The 19,490-nt window shown below is 37.1% G+C and overlaps 1 protein-coding gene across 2 annotated transcripts in view; it reads left to right on the forward strand.

The window, feature by feature from the left end:
- Positions 1-572: 572 nt before the first annotated feature.
- The window catches only part of gxylt1b (glucoside xylosyltransferase 1b), a 33,393-nt gene continuing 14,475 nt past the window's right edge, over positions 573-19,490 (forward strand). Inside the window, exons 1-6 of one of the 2 annotated variants that reach the window (XM_015338949.2) lie at positions 573-977; positions 9,923-10,015; positions 13,652-13,847; positions 14,744-14,875; positions 16,951-17,202; positions 18,876-18,999. In XM_015338949.2, the coding sequence (XP_015194435.1) occupies positions 760-977; positions 9,923-10,015; positions 13,652-13,847; positions 14,744-14,875; positions 16,951-17,202; positions 18,876-18,999 (1,015 nt within the window). In that variant the 5' untranslated portion in view covers positions 573-759. The remainder of the gene's footprint in view (positions 978-9,922; positions 10,016-13,651; positions 13,848-14,743; positions 14,876-16,950; positions 17,203-18,875; positions 19,000-19,490) is intronic. The other variant, XM_015338950.2, reaches the window with a different exon arrangement.

Consider the following 19,490-nt stretch of genomic DNA (forward strand, 5'->3'; position numbering starts at 1 on the left):
CGACATTGTATTTTTATCTCGTTTTCAATGTGGAATCAATCTGTGCCTGTTCCTTATAATATTAATTATTACATATTTAAAGTTGAACTTAATTTAATATGTCTATGAAGCGTAAAGTCAGAGCAAACACATTGTGTAATTTCAGATGCAGATGCTGAAACACTTCCCTATTTTTTTAAGGGCATCCAGACAGGCATGGGCAGTGACAGGGGAACAACTGACCTTTACTATTCATCATAATTCAATTTTGTAAATAAAATCAAACATAAAAAACCCTAATTAGATTTAAAATTGTTCAGCTTCCTCAACTGCAAGATCTCTGCAGAACTTATTTTATTTCAGATAAATGTTTTCCATACATACTGTATGAAAATAAATCTAATTTAAATCATTAATTGTTTTTGGAAGTTTTTTGAAGTAATGTTGTCTCCCCTAAAATAATATTCATACATGCTTAAAAGAGTAAAAACGTGTCTGGTCTTTAGAAACATCTAGAATTCCCCTATAGATAAAGGCAGAGCTAGTTAACGTAGATGATGCATTGTTGAACTGTTTCTGAATGTCTGCTTTCTAGCTTCTTCCTCCCAGAAGCCAGTGCTGCCTACTAGCTTGACAGTCGTGGAGGAGGAGGTAGTAGTTTCTCTGGTGTCTGCGGTAACCATAGGCAGTTGTAAGGCTTGCCTCTGTCGCTCTTCTCATGTTGGGAATTTTAGTTTAGAAATTAACGTTTGTTTGTTTTTGTTTTTGTTTTTCATCGAAATGCGGCGATATCTGCGTGTGCTGCTTGTGTGCATAGTGTTTGCCTTCTGCTCTATTTTGTATGTGTTCAGTGTACTCGCCTCCTCACTGGAAGCACAAGTCGGAGAGACGGGGAGGAAACCGCAGCACAGAACTGCTTTTCTGCAGGGGGACAGCGGGCACGGAGTCAGGAAAGGAGCGGGAAAAACAGGCCCCCAGAAACCGAGCTCGTACGACAGGTGAGGTGGTGGTGAAAGGGGAAGCTCTACATATTTATCTTGATAAAACAATCCATGAAACAAATGATGATTTAGAATTTAATTATTTATAAGGTTGTGTGTTGGTGGTGGTGGGGGGGTCGGTCATCCAGTGTTGGTGACTTAAAAAACTGATCAGAACATTGTACTTTTCAGAAGTTGAACTGCATTTCTACATTACAGATGCCTTGCGCTGATTTAGGGAAGATATTGAATTAAGATTTGTATGTTTTTCACGCCGTTTAACGAACTTGCAGTACCTTTTAAACCAGTTGTGAACCACTTCATATGCAGTGCAGCCAGCAGGAGGCATCCTTAATATTAAGGTGGTTTGACTTGAGTTAAATTGTCAGAGGAAACGCGAGACATTATCGCAAGCTTTCAATCCGAATAGAATAAAGGGTAAAGAACTGAATTCTGCAATACACTGTACATAGGGGAAGCCTTTTTTAAACCATGGTAACTTGTATTTGCTGTCCGTTTCGTTTAATTTACCTCTGTTTTCCTCCCAGAGGCTAAGAAGGGTTAAGTAGGGGGGCACCACCTGGTGTGAGTGGTGCCCATTCAGACTGTTTAGAAATGATCCCCACACACCTCTCTATAGAATCATACTTGGTAATAAACCTAAAACGAACAGACTTCAGATTGCTGTAATGTAATATTTTAGTTGATGTTGACATGTATAAAATAAAACTTAACACATAATTTGATGCTCGACAGATAGTGCTTTAAACGTCTTGAGCGCCTATCGTTTGTGTCCGTGGTGGCTCACGGGCTTCATGTGGTGGATACTGGTGATGTTACACATGGTCCTGTTTGTATATACACCAGATTGCTTTGCTTTGTAGTGCGTCATTTTCACAGTTCTGTTTAAGCAGGAAAGCTACCTTTTAAAAGAGGTTACAGACTGTGTTGACTTTTCACACCTCCAATAAATACTGTAAGGTCTCTTGACTGAGCAGTAAGGCTTCTGGAGTTCTTATACGATATCCTCCCTGATTGAGCGCCTGACCGACCAGCTTGGGAATACTGTATTAAAAGTTAAATTGTCTTGATTAACTGGCAAATAAGTCACACCAGGCCAACTGGTGCAGCCTTTGAGCATCAAAGAATGCTGTTTACTGCAAGAGTGCCAAGTTAATTTGCAGTGGCTGGCCAGATTAGATTTATATGTACTTCAAGCAGACTATACATATAGTAAACCATCAAAATGGCATAACTAGACATAACCATAACTTAGTATTTGCTTGTAGTACTTATTTTTTTAACATACATGTATACTGATGCAGTTATCCGTCATTTTATATTCACTAGATGACAGAATATATAATATAAAGCACTTTTATTATTACTAATCATGATTATTTAAAATATTGTAGTGATATTGTACACTATATAAATCTCCCTTCTGTTGAAAATAATTGATAAGACATTCTTCAATAATTGGTAAAAATAACCAAATAACTATGTGCAACAACCTCTCCCTACACCAATGCTAAATTAGTACATTTTGTAAGACCTGTTTTTTGCTGTGCATAGCTTTTTTTTCTGCTAAACCAAAGACATCTTGTGATTTTTAAAATTGTGTTTGCCAAATGTGTTGCTGGTGGTTCAGGTGTTGCAAAAGCAAAGAAAACAAGGAAACCATTCCTTCCGATTGTTAAGTGTGAAGTGAGAGAAAGAATTGAAAGAGACAAGCACCTGAGAGACATTTGCGCTGGCTTGAAAGTAGCTATGATGTACATATATGCAACAGTTCACAATTTTTATTTGTTTTGTATCTTGTTCAGTACTTTAAAAGTTCAGTGGGCTAATTATAATAAAATTGTAGTAGTGATTTTGAAAATTCTGTTACCTTAATGGTACTGTGATATTGGATGATTTGCAAGTAATGGGAATTTTTCTTTATTTGAAATTTCAAAATATAGACAGCTTTTGGGGAATGAATTACCTTTGAAAATTGAGATATCCATGTGTATCAGCTGGTTTTGCTGTAGGACCGAAATTAGTATTATGCATTATGGGATCAGTGATTAGCATCACTTGTAACCCCTGTTAGAGAGTCTAATAAAGCTAAGGCCGTGACCCAACAGTCACACTAAGCCCTAAGCCCTTCCTTCAGGACAGCACGTTTGTGACATAGAGCAGGAGTAGACTTAGGATGCAGCGTTTGGGTATTGGGATGCCCTCATATAACATCACTCATTGGTTAGGAATCACAGTTAAAATGCTTCCTGTTGTTTTCGGTTTTGCGCTGCTCCTTTTTCAGTGGCAAAGTGCGTGCTGGCAGATAGTTTTTTGTTCTGTTCCATTCTGGGAAGTTTTACTAGCGCCATCTGAAAATCTAAATATACCGTATCATACGCTTATGTTGCACTTCCATCCATCCGTTTTCTAATTCCTTCTTTACAGGGGAGCCAGAGCCAATCCCAGCAAGCAGGCGGGGTAAGGCAGGGTATACCCAGAGCTAGAGATGCCAGTCCAACACAGGGCAGATAGAGACATAAACACAGACACGCACTCACACCTAGGGCCAATTTCCCACTAACCAGTATATTGTTGACGTGGGGTCGTGGGGTTCCCACGTGAACACAAACCCCAAACAGCACCCCAAAATGAGAATTGAACCCAGGGCCTCAGTGCTGCGAGACAGAAATGCTAACCACCATGCCACCCTATGTTGCACTTATTGATCTGTAATTACTTGGTTTGGTTACGTTGTTTTTATTGATATGTGCTGCTCATGTTGTTTTCCAATCAGTGGATTTGTATTGAATCACTGTTGGAAGAGGTTAACCCTTTATCATTCTTTGCTTTTGTTATATGGAAATACTGTCTTTTTTTCAGGTTCTTTGCAGTATACCTTTTATTTTTTACTGTATTGGCAGTTCATTATACACTTTTTCTTTAACTGCTCCCTGGCTCTTTTTTGAATGTTTTATAACGCACTTTGTTTCTCCTTAAATTCCTTTGACCTTTTTACAAAAAATGGCATGAAAGATAATTTGTTTTTTTTCGAATTACATTTTGTCTTTCAGATATTACAGTACAGTAAATTTTTTTAGGTATGTGGGGAAAAGAAATTAGCTTGTAACCTTTACTGAAAATTAGTGACATAAGGGACATTCAATATTTCTTATTTAGCATGCTAAAAATCTTTCCACAGATAAGTGCTTGTGCATATCTGCATATACCAAAACAGTAATAGAGGACTGTCTTTATATTGCTTTGTTATTGCACTAAAATGGCTTTGTTTTCATGCATTTATTAGTTTATCATTTATTATGAGATCATCCATTAGGTTTCCTTATTTCACAGGACATGCCTAGTATTATAAATACTGTAAGGCCTGTTACTTTGAACCCACTTTCGTGAACGAGATTTTTAAGCATATTATGTACACAATTACTGAAAAGTCATTTTATATAATGCAGAGGGTTTTTTTTTAATTCTTTATGAAGGACTGTTTTAAAATGGTCTTTAGCTTTAATTTTTAATTTTAATTTTAGTCTATCATATTTAAGATCAGCATCTTAATCTAAATGTTCCACCTACAGCCCAAGACAGGAAATCCTTGTTTTTGTTGCCTAAAATATCCACCAGCTGACCTCAGTCGGGAGATTTCACCTCACTTGCTTTTTGAGCTGACCAGCTGTAAACCTAGGCTAAGCCTGTTGTATTTCTTCTGCTTATGGCTGGCCATTTCCCCTGATTATCTCAGTTGGACTCAACAAAGTCAGGGGTCTGCAGTAGCAATAAAGGTGGTTACATTATAGAGTCAGAAAGGAGGTTTAGACATTGGAAATGTCCTGAAAAAATACAGCAGTGCAATGGGTGAGATTTCTATTTAAGAAAGTAACAAGACTGCTGTGCCATTAGTTTTTATTTGTCAGCGGCTGATTTTAGTGTTTTTACCATTATATATATATACCTTTGAGCAAGATACTTCACACAGATTGATTCAGTAATTGATTGATTTTCACCTCGTGAAATAAATTATAAGTGCTACCCCTGCAACCCACTGAAGCTAAGCAGGTGTGAGCCTGGTCAGTATCTGGATGGGAGACCTCCTGGGAAAAACTAAGGTTGCTGCTGGAAGAGGTGTTATTGGGGCCAGCAGGTGGGGCTCACCCTGTGGTCCACATGGGTCCTAATGCCCCAGTATAGTGATGGGGACACTATACTGTAAACAGGTGCCGTCCTTCGGATGAGACGTAAAATTTCATGGCCTCCTAATAATCCCCATCTATGAATTGGCTTCATTACTCTCTGCTCTCCTCCCCACTGATATCTGATGTGTGGTGAGCGTTCTGGCGCACTATGGCTGCCGTCGCATCATCCAGGTGGGGCTTCACATTGGTGGTGGTGGAGGGGAGTCCCCATTACCTGTAAAGCTCTTTGAGTGGAGTGTCCAGAAAAGCGCTATATAAGTGTAAGCAATTATTATTATTATTATTATTATTATTATTATTATTATTATTTATTATTATTACTTTAGTATCCCTACTTCAGGACCTGTAGAAAAACAATTTTGTTTTCTGTTGATCTCATCAACTTCTCTCCAAAAATGTCTATGGGTGATTTTTTGGTGTCTACCATTTGAGTGAATTCAGCTCCAACAAGTATAAATTGTTTCTATGAACCTGGAGGGACTTGAAAACAAAATCTTTCACAAATTTTGAAGGCTGGTCCCTAGGTTTCTTTAAGCAGTGATAACCAAGTCTTTACTTTAAGAAGCACTGCCAAGTAAAGCAGCCTAAATTTGAACGCAGGTGGAGTCTAATTAGCTTATTTTGTGATTTGAAAAGTAGTTACACCAGAGCTCATTTCATTGTTATTACTAAGGGGTGTGTACACTTAGACAACCCGTTTTTTTAGTTTTCATTTAAAATTGTTTTTCACAATGCTTGAGCAATTGTTTTTCACTTGGAGGTTGTGTGTTTCAATGTTTAAATAAAGGGAACATCTAAATTAATGTGTCTTGATTTAAGACTCTTAGGCCACAAAATATATAACTTTGGTAAGAGTGTGTATACTGTCTGTAAGGACTGTACATAAATAACTATTTTGGTATTTATATTGAAGATCTATGCCATGTAATGTAGGAAGTGTTAGATTAAAGACTTCAAGTGTAATTGGCAATTTGTGCTGTGCTTCCCTCTCCATTCAACTGGTCCAAGCTGGAGTGTGCATTGCCTTGAAAGAGTTTTGCATAAATCAGTGGCTGGGGGATAGATGTATATATTTATCATTCTCATTAAATATGATGAAAGCACACTTTTAAGAAATACAGGGTCAGATTCTGGGAGATTATGGCTGTTGACCAAAGTAGAGGGGAAAAAGAATATCTGGGAAGGGGCCCAACACTTCTGAGACCCAGAAATGTAATACAATTCTATTATTGATGCTACATGGAAAGTTGTTTGCATATGTACTGTATGTTACGATGTTTGTCTGTCATTTGTCCTACTTCAATTTGTACTGTATATGTTGTATGTATGTCTCATCTGTGTTCTTGCTGTACTGATAGCAAATTCTACCAACTATTGTTGTGTGGCAATAAAGAATAATCTAATGTCAGAACAAGGAAGAAAAGTGTTGGACAGATCACTGTAGTCATTGGATGTTTTTTCTTCTTAATTAGTAGTTGAGACTCTGAATTTAGAGAGTACTGGGAAACAATCACAATGGCAATGTACCCACAAAGAATACAATACACTTAAATGATTCTTAAGGCACAAGAGAATAGATATATGAATGGATGTCATGACTTGTGCTAGTGTCCCAGTTCCTAGCCTACCATTGATGGGCTGTGACATCTTGCCAGGTTAAATATTTCTGGCTGTGAACACCCTAGACCGTGAGCAAAAGGGTGCTGATTTATTCCAGCATTCAACATAGTCTGTCACTGTATCTTGTGGATGGGATCTCTCCCGGCTCCCAGATTTGCTTGTGGTTCTCTTTTGGAGAAGCCTGCACTGTCTACTGTTCCATTGTTTGTTCCTCAGAACGTCTAACTAACACAGTCACTTAAATTCCTCTTCCTCTCTTCAGATGACCTCTTCCTTCTTCAATCTCAGGAAGGCTGGAATGGTTTAATTCTTCTCAACTACTCCGTGTTTCTCTATTACATGAAATGCATACGTGTCCCTTACATATAGAGACACCCTGGTGTGCTTAACTTGGGTTAACTCTTTGATTTGAATTAACCGTATTGCCCCTAAGGGAATTTGTCTTGCCCATGAAGAGCTCATAACATATAACATATGAGACAGTAATACAATACAGCATCAGTTAGTAAGTTAGTAAATTTCAAGCAAAGACTCAACCATTAAGACTAAGGAACTTTCAAGATAATTTAGGAATAAATTAATTTTTAAACACAGATCAGGAGAGGGGAACAAATTAATATTTTAAGTCTCTTAATATCCCTGTGAACTGAATGCATTCAATCCTCAAGAAATGGAAGGTTGATCACACCAATGCATTGATAAGGCCATCTCTCCAAACTGCTGGGCAAGGAGAAAACTGGTTAGGGATGTGAGGGCAGAGGTAACTTTGAAAGATAACATTGAGAGTTCAGTGGCTAAGATGATAGAAAATGGCCATGGTCAGTAATCCTCAGGCCACTCCATAAAGCTTGTGTGGTAGAATGCAAGCCAGTTTGAAATTTTACTTTTAGTTTGTAACAAAGCCTTTGATTTGTGATATTGCAAATATGTGGCAAAAGCTTCTGTAGGTCAGACTAAATTTCTGATGTAGTTGCACAGCCTTACGTTTAGTGCGGGCCTGCACCGTTCCATATGCTGGCCTACAGGAAGATAATCCAGTTACTCCACAGTCGCCTTTTTCTCTCCTCTGCGGTTGACACCAGTGTGTAGTTCCAGGATCAGCCATTCCACTCCCAGTGTGTCTCTGTGACAAATGCCTGTTGTGACCGCTAACAGTGACCACTAAAATATTTTTTTTCATAGTTAAAGGTAAGATGAGAAAAAAAGTAATATTTTAGTAGTTTGTCATTTACTCAGAATTCTTTTAATTTTCTTTCCCAACCTGATTACACCCACTCCTCAGGCTGTGTAAAGATTCTGTTCTGTAAGTCTTTATGCAACCTGAATTTTATGTAAATTTGTCAGAAGCACTATATTGGATAACTCAGTTAGAAATGGATGTTCTGTTCAAGTCACTTCACTGCTCTGTACCATTAGTAATTAAATACAAAACACACAGTAAATAACATCATTTGGGTGCTCCCCTGACACAATTATTCAAAATTCTCAAAGAAAAAGCATTTTGTGAGATGCGATAATGTGCAGAGTTTGCCCAATGTGTGTGAAAAGAAAGCAAGACTGAGAACAAGATTGAGCCAATGCTGGTGGTGACTCTATGCTATTCATCTATGGAAGGAACCTACCACACTACTTGTATATCTGAAATAGATGTTATATTTAAAGTCAAATTTGCACAAGTCCTGTCTTCTGTAACCTAAAAGAGTGGGTGTGCTGGTAATTTGCATAAAAACTGTGTTGGGTGTTCTGAGTAATTCTACAGAAGTATGAATTGGCCTTGCCCTTCTGTATATGTAGCACTAGGATTTAGGCCAAATTCATAGTTCTTGAGCAAATAAAACATTTAATGTCAGACTACAGGATCTGTTCACTGGATCATGTAATACAGAACAAAGAAAGACTGAACACAGCACTGTATATATTTATAAAACCCCTTTTTGTTATTATTTGCTTAGCAGATGCCTTTATTAAGATAGCATACAGCATAGAATTCACAATGATCATGGTGCAGTTGTGCAAGTATAATATGGTAAAAATAAAAATTAAGTTAATAAATTGAGAGTAACTATACTGTACATGGAAGCAATGCAAGTGCTGATTAAACAGTATGAAGTGAAACTAGCCAGTGAAGGCAGGATAATGTTAGCTCCCTATTGGTATGTATTCCACTGTTGACGGTGAAAAGGTGTCATTTGTAAGTTATTGATTACACTTCCCATTACCAAGTATCATTACTTCTTTTTTACAAGTATCTCTATTGCATTTTACACCAACAGATCTTTTAAACTATTACAGAATAAGCAAATTGTTCATACAGTGTTTCATGTCAGAGTAATTTATGGAAAGAAAGATAATTTCCTATCCCTTTCCGATGTCCCTCCCAAATCTTCCCTCAAAAAAGTAAAATTAATGGCATGAGACGCAGACACAAAATACAGAGAGCAAAGCAAAGTACTAATGATATTAAGCCAAAAAAGGTGGAAGGCCAGTCCTATCAGGTTTCACCTGAATAACCAGCTTATAACAGATTGAGGTCTAGGGTCTGGAAGGGAGGCTCAAAGTCTCAAAGACTTTAAAAAGTTAACTATTTAATTATCTTAAATTTAAGAAAATTCATCATCCCTCTGATCCATTAAACAAATTTGGAAGGGACAGTTTGCTTCTGGTTAAAGAAGACAAGGTATCTTGCAAGGAGAGTTGCAAAATAACATGACCTCTTTTTGCCTCCTGAATTTTGATGTAATTGTTCCTACACTTTTTGCACCTATTGCACTACTTCTCAGAATTGACATTCCAAAGTGACCACATGATTACAAACGTGACTTTAACAAGATTGCCGTTTTTGTTTTTGTTTAAAAATTCTTATATTTGTTCAAATTATTTAGATTCTCCCCTTTAATTTTAGTCAGATCACTATTTGTAAAAACCTTTTTTTATGGAAGGTTTTTAGCATTGTAAAAGTATATTTTCACAGTTTGACAACTGCGTTGTGTATCTACTAAATCACAGAACTTATGTGAGTTTTTATTATTATTTGGAAAATGGTCTTATGGAGATATTTTTGATACTGAGATAAAATATCTGAAATAAGTGTGAGCGCTATTTTATGTGGAGCCTGTTTTTGTCTCGTTCTGTCAGGTGTAAGAGTTTGTCAGTGTCTTACTGGAATCCCTATTGGAGACCGCCCCCTGGTGTTTGTGGAATGAACTGCTTTATGGAATCGGCTTTTAGGTAGGCCTGGCTGACATAGTATATACGGTATAAGGTTTATTCTTCAAAAACGAAAATTGTCATTACGTTTTTAGACTTAAATACAATTTTGCATATAGTTTTATAACTATAAATGATATATAATAAATTGTTGTAGTAAAATTCCACTGGTGTATTTCTGCTTGGTCTACTACTGAATGTTCAATTCTGTTTTTACATAACTGTAATGAAAAGTCTTTTTGATGTTGTAGTCTTTATAAATATTTCCCAGCTATTTTGTTTGCTTATAATTTGTAAGCGATAACAGTATGAAGGTATGAAAGCTTAAAGGAGACGAGGATGTTGTGGTTTAGTGTACGTGGTTATGAAATCACTGTGAGCGTTTTACATTTATATCCAGAGCATTTCATAAAGCATTTTGTTTAACAGTCACACAGTAATAAACATTATGAGTTTTTGAGTAACCCAGCGAAGTTAGTTTTGGGAAAAAATGTTAATCTCCAATTTGTATCAAGTTTGTGGAGACAAATTACTGCACAGAAATGGAAAATCCACATGAAATCTATGACGATTGTGTATATCACTTAGTTAATGTAGCAGTTGTATTTTTTTCACTTTGAATTGCCAGTTATTTTCTATATGCACCTAATTTGGAATTTGGTAGTTACATGTTGGTCACATCTGGGGCTATTCCCCCTGCAACATGGAGGAGACAGGGAGAGGTACAGCACTGATTGGTACAGCGGTGCCTCTCTGATCAACAACACGGGAAGCTGGCAAGTACCTGGGAAGCCTCTGAGGGTAGCTGTATCTCTGCAAGCCCAGAGAGCTCTGGCCAGCTCACCCCAGCCCTGCAATCCACGGCGCTGTGCCAGCTGTGTGCCGCCCCTGGGGGAGTTGTGGTCATAGCCCAGGCTTGAACCTACAATCTCGGCATCTTGCAGCTCAACCTGCTCTTGAGCGAGAGCCTTGGTTGGTTTAGCCACTCCAGTGCCAAGTTGTTGTTTTTATCAGGTATTTAACACCTAAAACGAACTGAACAGCTCACTCTCTTCAGAGGTGACTGTTTACTGTGTATACTCTCAGAGGAGTTGGTGGCTCATAAGCTGCAAAAGGCAATGTTTTTAACAAGAAAGAAAAATGTACGTGAACATTGTTTTGGAAAAGCCGATGTCCTGTAAAGCAATAAAATGTCTTTGTAAAATGTGTTTACAGTTGTAAATGCCATACAGAGCATTTTGTGCATGGTTGCATATACACAGGGGACTTTGCCTCTTGCTCTGGACTCTGCCCATCTAACTCATTTGGTGCAAGTTGATATTTGATCTGAGGATCTCATTTAAAAGTATTTTAAAGCCAGTCTCCCACAACTCTTTCTGTAAAATAATTGATTGGGGTTTTAGTTAAAATTGTTCTTCCCTATGGTTTGTACTTGTGGTCCCTGGTCTTGTTTCACTGTTGATTCTATTAATAGTATTATCAACCATTAGGCTGACTTTGCCAAAGGCTTTGAAGATGATTGAATTGGGTCCTCTTGAGGACCACACAATGTTCAGTTCCTTCAGCTTGTCAGTGTAGGACATTCCCTTAAGCCTGGGAATGTATTTGGTTGCTACATGTTTTTGTAGTGTGACTGTGAATTGTAAACAGTGTGCTAGATATGATTGTTCTAGTCCTGAACATTAGTGGCATCTCTGTTTCACGGTTTCCCATTTTGTATCTGTTGCCCGTTTTTGCTTTGTTGTTGTAATACTATGTTGTTTACATTAAGTAGTTGCCAGGTTTTTACCCAATCATGAATTTTGTCTAAAACAGTTCAAATTTCAATTACCGCTTCTAAAGTGTTTGATCAGTTTTTACTGTCTCTGTAATCTCTAAACTTCACTAGTTTAGTAACTGTAAGAGAATGTGCACAATTGATATACATTTGGAAGATTTATAATCCTAATGTAGATCCCTGTGATACTCCATTAACATTCAGTAATGTTCAAATTGACAATTCATACCTTATCTGTACTGTTTTCTGCCCATTAGCCAATTCTAAAACTAAATATTTGCATTACATTGAATGCCTACCATTTGCAATTTGAGAGTTAATGTTTTATAAGGAGCTTTATCAAAAGCCTTCTGAAAATCTGAACACACCCACTCTCCAGGTTACATAAGGGTTCATTTCCTTAAGTTTTAATGTAACTCAAATCTTATGTAAGTTAGCGAACTTTTCTTAGCTGTCACTTGAATATATAGTGAGAATTCCAGTTCATAATGTTACAGCAATTGTCTGTTATTTACCCTTGCTGTGTCTGAAAGATGAAAGAGGGACGGGAGAGCAAAATTACAGGCTCACTCAGGGTTTGTTGTCCTTAAATGGTTAACAGGTTTGTGTGCTAATCACAGAGGTGTGTAGAGCACAAGAGACAGATCATAGTAGCTACTGTAGCAATTCATGAAATAGAGAAAAGAAGCTTCTGCCATTTAAGCGGGGACAACTGAAATAAAGATGAGTGAAAGAACATTTTAAAACCCTATGATGAGAATATTTGAACACCAAATGTAGCATTCACTTAAAAATATACATCACAATAAACAAATGAGAATGACCTTTTAACAAATTAATATAAACTGCATTTTTAATTAAGGTTTAAAGGCTTAAACTTAAATTTAAAGAATTAAATAAATCAATTGGATGCTTCCCTGACATGATTCCAATCCAGATTACTAATTTTTCCATGAAAAACATTAGGTAGTATGCAGTAGTTACCAAACATGCATGAAAGCACAGCAAAACTGAAGAGTAAAACAGAGACCTGGTGAAAACCACATTACACTTATTTTTGCAGTGTACATCTGGGGAAGAAGCTTGCTCTTTACTTACTCTTATCTTAACATGAAAATTTTATTATGGAACCCACAACAGATTTTTAAATTAAATTTGTGTAAAGAGTTTTCCACAACCCAGGAAGAAGATGTAAATCATTCTTTGTATCTATTATGGCTGTTTGTTGTTCAGGGCATATTTTTTCTAAAGGTTTTGTTTTAAATTACAAGGTCACAAAATACTTCAAAGTGGCCTTATGTTTATAATGGTGTCTAGAGATCGTATCACCCCTCACAAGACTCGTAGTCATTGATGCAAGCCTAATTTGTACAGCCACTTGAGACATGCCCTTGTTCTTTACTGGACCTCCCCTTGACAGAACAGAGCATGCCTCTTCCATTTCCTGTACAATAGCTGGATAGAAACGTTAATGAACTTGTGAGGCCCAAATTAACTGCAACTGAAAAGATTATAGATCTTAGACGTAAAACAGAAATGTGGTATTACAAAAACTAAATAACTTTTACAACACAGTGCTTTAGATTTCTCTTGAAGATATATCAAGAACTATTGAAATATTTACTCATTGCTTAACTACCTGTTATTCTGTTGCAAAGAGTTAGAATTCTGTTTCACTACTCATGTTTTATCATAGGTTCACTTGAGCTATTTAAAGTATTACTCCTTTTTTCAGTTTTGTTTTAGTGTATTATTCTTCCTTGCTGTAAAGCAAGAAGCGCCTTGTTTGGAGGAGCATGGTTAGTTATTAGTCTAGGTGTTTGAATATTGATTAATTTGACTTAATTATGTTAGAAGTAATTATATATTTATCATCACAGATACGTGAATAAAGAGCCAGGTGACTCTGAAGTGTCCAAGAATTCTCCCAAACCAATGCATCTTGCAGTGGTGGCCTGTGGACAGAGGCTAGAAGAGACTGTTACAATGCTGAAGTCTGCTGTCATTTTCAGCTTAAAACCTCTGCAGTTTCACATCTTTGCAGAAGATCAGCTTCATGGGAATTTTAAAGAAGTGGTAAGAAAGACGATTTTTCTTTTGGCTCCTATACTGGTTGAATTAGTTTTCTCAGTTTGTTTTCAGAAGATTTACTTCTCTCAGTAAGCCATTTCAGTCTGCTCCTAACAGAGTGTGATACAAATCTAAACGTTTCCCAAAATGTAGTTTGATGACATCTAATTTTTTTTTTATTCTACACATTATATAACTGAAAGCTTGGAGCTTTCCTCTGTTGCTCGAGGTTTCCTTTATACAGACCATGAGAAAATTCTTATTTAGAAAACATTGTAAACGTTATTGTGTGACATTGCATTACGTTGTGGTGTTAAATGGAAAGTTTCTCCATTCTCTGTATTATTCACTGCCTTTGGTGATCTCAGCTCAATTTAAGCAAATTGGTCTGTGCGAGAGAATGACACTTAATTTATTAAATAAATTGGATAACATATTATAAGTGATTGAATAAATATTGATTGAACCAGAATAAAGTGGTCTGCTAAAACAATATAGGTTAATGGCCAGGGGCATTGTTAGTTTGTATAACAAAACAATACTTTAAAGATGGATTCTTTTTCTACAAAAAAACTTTCAGTGATATAAAAAGAAAGTAGTTAAAATGGCATGAACAGTTAATGGTAGTGCTACTGAGGTTTTTGAGTTTTTGAATATTTTGCAAAGATGTTAATATCATTTTTAATCCTCACAGAGAAACATCACACTTAACCTGTTGTAAATAAAATGACAAAGCAATTAAAATGTTTTTCTTTCCCCATATGTATAGTAAGAAACAATATGACAGTTAGGTTTAATTTCTGTTCATTTTTGTATTCACTAGTATAAAAGTTGAAATATTTTTCAGACTTAAAGGAGCACATGATTCATTTTATTATTTTTAATTTCTTACTTTGATACAGCTGGAGTCATGGCCACAGCAGTTTCGACTGAAGTTTAACTACACGGTTTACTCCATCACATTTCCCAGTGAGAATGCAGCCGAGTGGAAGAAACTGTTCAAGCCCTGTGCTTCACAGAGGCTCTTTCTGCCTGTAAGTTTGCAGTAAACACACTTTCGGAAATACAGGTTTCATTTGGCAGTTGAACAAAATGCAAAGCAGAGTGAGCAAAAAGTATTGCAAAAAGAGTGGCTTTTCTTAGAAAGTAACCAGCAACCATATCATCCTGCAGCTCACAACTGACAGCCCACTGAAGCTAAGCAAGTGTGAGCGTGCTCAGTACCTGGATGTGAGACCTCCTGGAAAAAACTAAGGTTGTTGCTATAAGTTGTGTTAGTGGGGCCAGCAGGGGGTGCTCACCTTGCAGTCTGTGTGGGTCCTAATGCCCCAGTATAGTGATGGGGACACTATAATGTAAAAAAAAAAAGGCGCCGTCCTTTGGATGAGACATAAAATCGAGGTCCTGACTCTCTGTGGTCATTAAAAATCCCAGGGTGCTTCTCGAAAAGAGTAGGGGTGTAACCCTGGTGTCTAGGCCACATTTCCCATCGACCCTTACCAATCATGGCCTCCTAATAATCCCTGTCTCTGAATTGGCTTCGTCACTCTGTTCTCCTCCACACTGATGGCTGGTGTGCGGTCAGTGTACACCTCATTATGGCTGCTGTTGCATCATCCAGATTGCTGCACATTGGTCGTGATGGAGGGGATCCCCATTACCTCTCAAGCACTTTGAGTGAATTGTCTAGAAAAGTGCTATATAAGTGTAAGCAATTATCATTATTATTATTTATTAGAAACTACATAGGAATGATTGAGAATTAAAGGGTGATACATTCAGCTGCAAATAGAACCTTGATTTCCTATACAATAAAAGGGGCATTTTGAGTATTTGTAAGGGGCCTTATAATTTGTTTGTCTCCTGTGACGGTGAAATTTGTTTGGGGGGATTTTCACCTCTTCACATAACACACCTCACACTACTTACTGAAGTGGACTTACTCTTATAAATCAGTCCATCATGGTCCTTTTTGTTTAGCTGGTCATGCTCTGTTCCCGTCTTCCTTTTTACGCTAAAAACCACCTAGGCTGCTACTTTCTCAAAAGTCACACAGACGTCTCGTTCAGACGGCCGTGCTCCCTCTCATCATGCTGTCTATAACATCTGTTAATAACCAGTCCCCACTGGGAATTTTGCTGGAACCTATTCACTTTCTGGGAGACACGCTGCAACATATGCGAGGGCCTAACTTCTCAGAGTCAGCTAGGACTCACGCACTGGCCATTTTGTAGGGAAATGGGCTGTACACAGCTGACGCCAATCCCCTGATTTCCTCTTGCATATGTGCTCTCCTGCACACACCATTAACACATGGGTGAAGGAGGTTTAGGCTTGTGACTGACAATTTCAGTGCAACGACTGATAAAGATCATTGGTGTCTTGTAAATATCTTTGATTTGTTCTGTGTATAGTTGATTACTTTAAAATATAGTTTATAGTCAAATCTAAAGTCTAACAAATGAACCTCTAGCTGTGCTGACCTGCTGTTTTAATCTGTGTACCTTCTTATCCTTGGCAGAAGCACAGCAGTGTTTACAAGTGACTACATAGCCTCATGACAGGCAGACAGAATTCTTGTCTTGTAATGACTCGAATTCTAGAACAGAAATTATAGAGTTCATGCGTACGTTATTTGAAGGATCTCCGAATATTACTTTTCCTTTTATTAGTGGTGTTCAGTCAATTTTGCACCAACACAGGTAAGTCTTGGCAGTAGTCTGAATTTTATACTTGAGGTATAGCTCACATCATCCACTCTAAAGAGAGGCTAATACTGTTTTTCCTTTACTGCCTTTTGTGCTATGCCTTTAATGTTCTCTGTTGTTTCTGCTTAGAATGTTTGCAGTGCAAATCATTACAATAGAACTAGCTTCTGAAATGAGTTTTTATGCTGAACATGAAGCAATGCAGTGGAGAAGCCAATTTTTGCTGCTGCATTAACCTGCTTTTCATTGTCATAATTGAAGGAAGCTCCTAATTGGAATCAAATGTTAAAATGATCTTTTTGGCAGGAAATGCTACAACAATCCTGCGTAATGTTGCTGGATTTACATAATGTTTTCAATGATGCAGCACTGATTACCTCTTGTGTTTAAATGTTTTTCAGATAATCCTTAAGGACGTGGACTCTTTGCTGTATGTTGACACAGACATTTTATTCCTACAGCCGGTAGATGAGATTTGGTCTTTTCTCAGTAAATTTAACTCTACTCAGATTGCTGCCATGGCTTCAGAGCACGAAGAGCCCCGTATTGGATGGTATAACCGGTTTGCCAGGCATCCTTTTTATGGAAAGACTGGCGTGAACTCCGGTGTAATGCTAATGAATATGACTAGGATTCGACAAAAACATTTTAAGGTACTTTCCATTTTGTTTGAAGTCTGATTCTCTGCCACACAGGATTATGGGGGTTTTAAAGTGTTTAGAAACAAGTATAAGTTTACATAATTAAAAGTTTATTTACAATCAGCATTTTTGACACTGGCAGTATGTCATTTTTGCGAAGTGCATACTTGTATAAGAAATAGAATGCAGCATTTTCTCTTGAGTTTTACCAGATCACTACAGGTCAGTGCCAGGTTATTGTAGTATTGGATTATTTGCTAACCCATTTTCCCCTTTTAATACAGAACAGATTATTTTTTATCCAAAACAATCAAAATGCTGCTTTCCTATTTCTTATTATGAGTATATTTTTTCTTATGTAACTGTACTACAGGAATCCCTCAAATAATGCATATCTTCTTATCATGTTTTTGTATTGGTTAATTTGGTTTAGTTGGTAATATGGTTTATTTGGGATCATTTTTCACTTAAAGCGGCCCTTCGCACAGATTGATGGCAAATCTGGTGGCCGATTACTTCACTGAGTGGTATAAATTGTGGGAATACGCAAAAGCGGATGAACACATGAAGTACTCTGTAATCTGTCTCATTATCATCGACATTATCCATCTGTCCATCCATCCATTTCAGAAAGCAATGGGCACAAGGCATAATACACCCTGGATGGGGCGACAGTCCATTGCAGGGCACACACAGACACAAAACATGAACATACTCGCGCCACGGTCAATTTTTCCAGAAGCCAATTAATCGGCCTGGATGGTGGGAGAAAATAGACCACCTCAAGGAAAGTTACGCAAATGTGGAGAACATGAAACATAGATAACACCCCAGGTCTGGAATTGAACCCAGGGCCCCAGCACAGTGAGGCAGTAATGCTGACCACTGTACCACCTTGTTCACTGTGTGAGCATTACCATGAGTGGAACGCATGTGCAAATTGATACCAGTGCTCTGCAATGTAAGTAAATGTAACTTATTGCTTTATTTGAGGAATTACTGTGTTTGCTGAAAGATAAGGAAAAAGTGTTCATTTTCATGAAAAGCTTAAAATATAATGGCTTTTTAGTTAAATAATTTCTCAAAAGAAGAAAGAAAAGAGAAAAGAAAAGCTTTTGAATTACCATCCTATTGCTCATTCTGAGTCCTTGTTATTCCATTGCTGGCCAGAAGATGTCATAGTTGTCATTCTGCTGAAAGAGCTGTTCAGCTTAATTGTGAAACTTTCAATGTTGAGAAAAGGTTTCTAGTAGCTTGTTACAACATGCTAACAAGCACTTTGTTTAATGCTTACCACCTATTTGAAAGTTAATATTTTATGTGTGATTAGTAATTAGCAATAGCTCTTATATTATGGCTATTGACAAGTTATTCTTTTATCTGTACCTTTATTCATGATTAAGGGTATTTAGGATATTAAGGGTATATTTTAAAAATGTTACTTTAGTCAAGGTTCGGGTCTGTCACCAAGTGTAAATTGTCAGATTAGGTCTCCTATAGCTTTTACACTTGGGACTTTGTAGTTCTGTATTTAGGAATGTGTGCTTTTATGTTGTTTATGTAGGTTTTGAAAATATGGCTTTTTAGAAAACTTTAATATTATTTATTAATTTGCTTGTAAGTATCACAAATTATAAATTTGAGGTGTACAAATCAAAGGTATCCCTTCTCTGGCTATTTCACAGAATGATATGACTACTGTTCATCTTCATTGGGATGAGCTGTTAATGCCACTACTTCGAAAGTACAAGCTGAACATAACCTGGGGAGACCAAGACTTGTTAAACATCATCTTTCACCACAACCCAGGTAAACGTTGTACATTATTCATTTGTTGACTTTTACAAGAATACATTATAGCAGACAGTGTCATAGAAATTGAAGAATGCAGATTCTTAAATGATCATAAATATCTATGTACTGAGCTAAATCATGGACTTTACCTTTTGTGGTGGACACATTCTAAATTGCAGGTCAGTCTGCATAAGTGTTTTTGTTTAAAGAAAAGCAAATTAGTTTAACACGAACCCTCTTTTCTAGCTAATCACAAAGAATATAACCAGTGTTATACATTAAAATGTTAAAGTAATATAATTGTCTACAACATATCATTCATCCTGTGGTTATTGTTCCTAGGGCAAGAGGGTAAGGGCCACCTTGAAAACATTGAGCCAAACATTGACACTGATTTTAACGCCTTTGTTGTATTAAACGAAGCCTTTGCCATGCAGCTGGAAGTTTGTTTGCTCTGCAAGACAGCTGTGTGTTTCTACTTTGTTGCTTATATATTTATATAACTA

This window comes from Lepisosteus oculatus, chromosome 7 (assembly GCF_040954835.1).
Source record: "Lepisosteus oculatus isolate fLepOcu1 chromosome 7, fLepOcu1.hap2, whole genome shotgun sequence".
Lineage (NCBI taxonomy): Eukaryota > Metazoa > Chordata > Actinopteri > Semionotiformes > Lepisosteidae > Lepisosteus > Lepisosteus oculatus.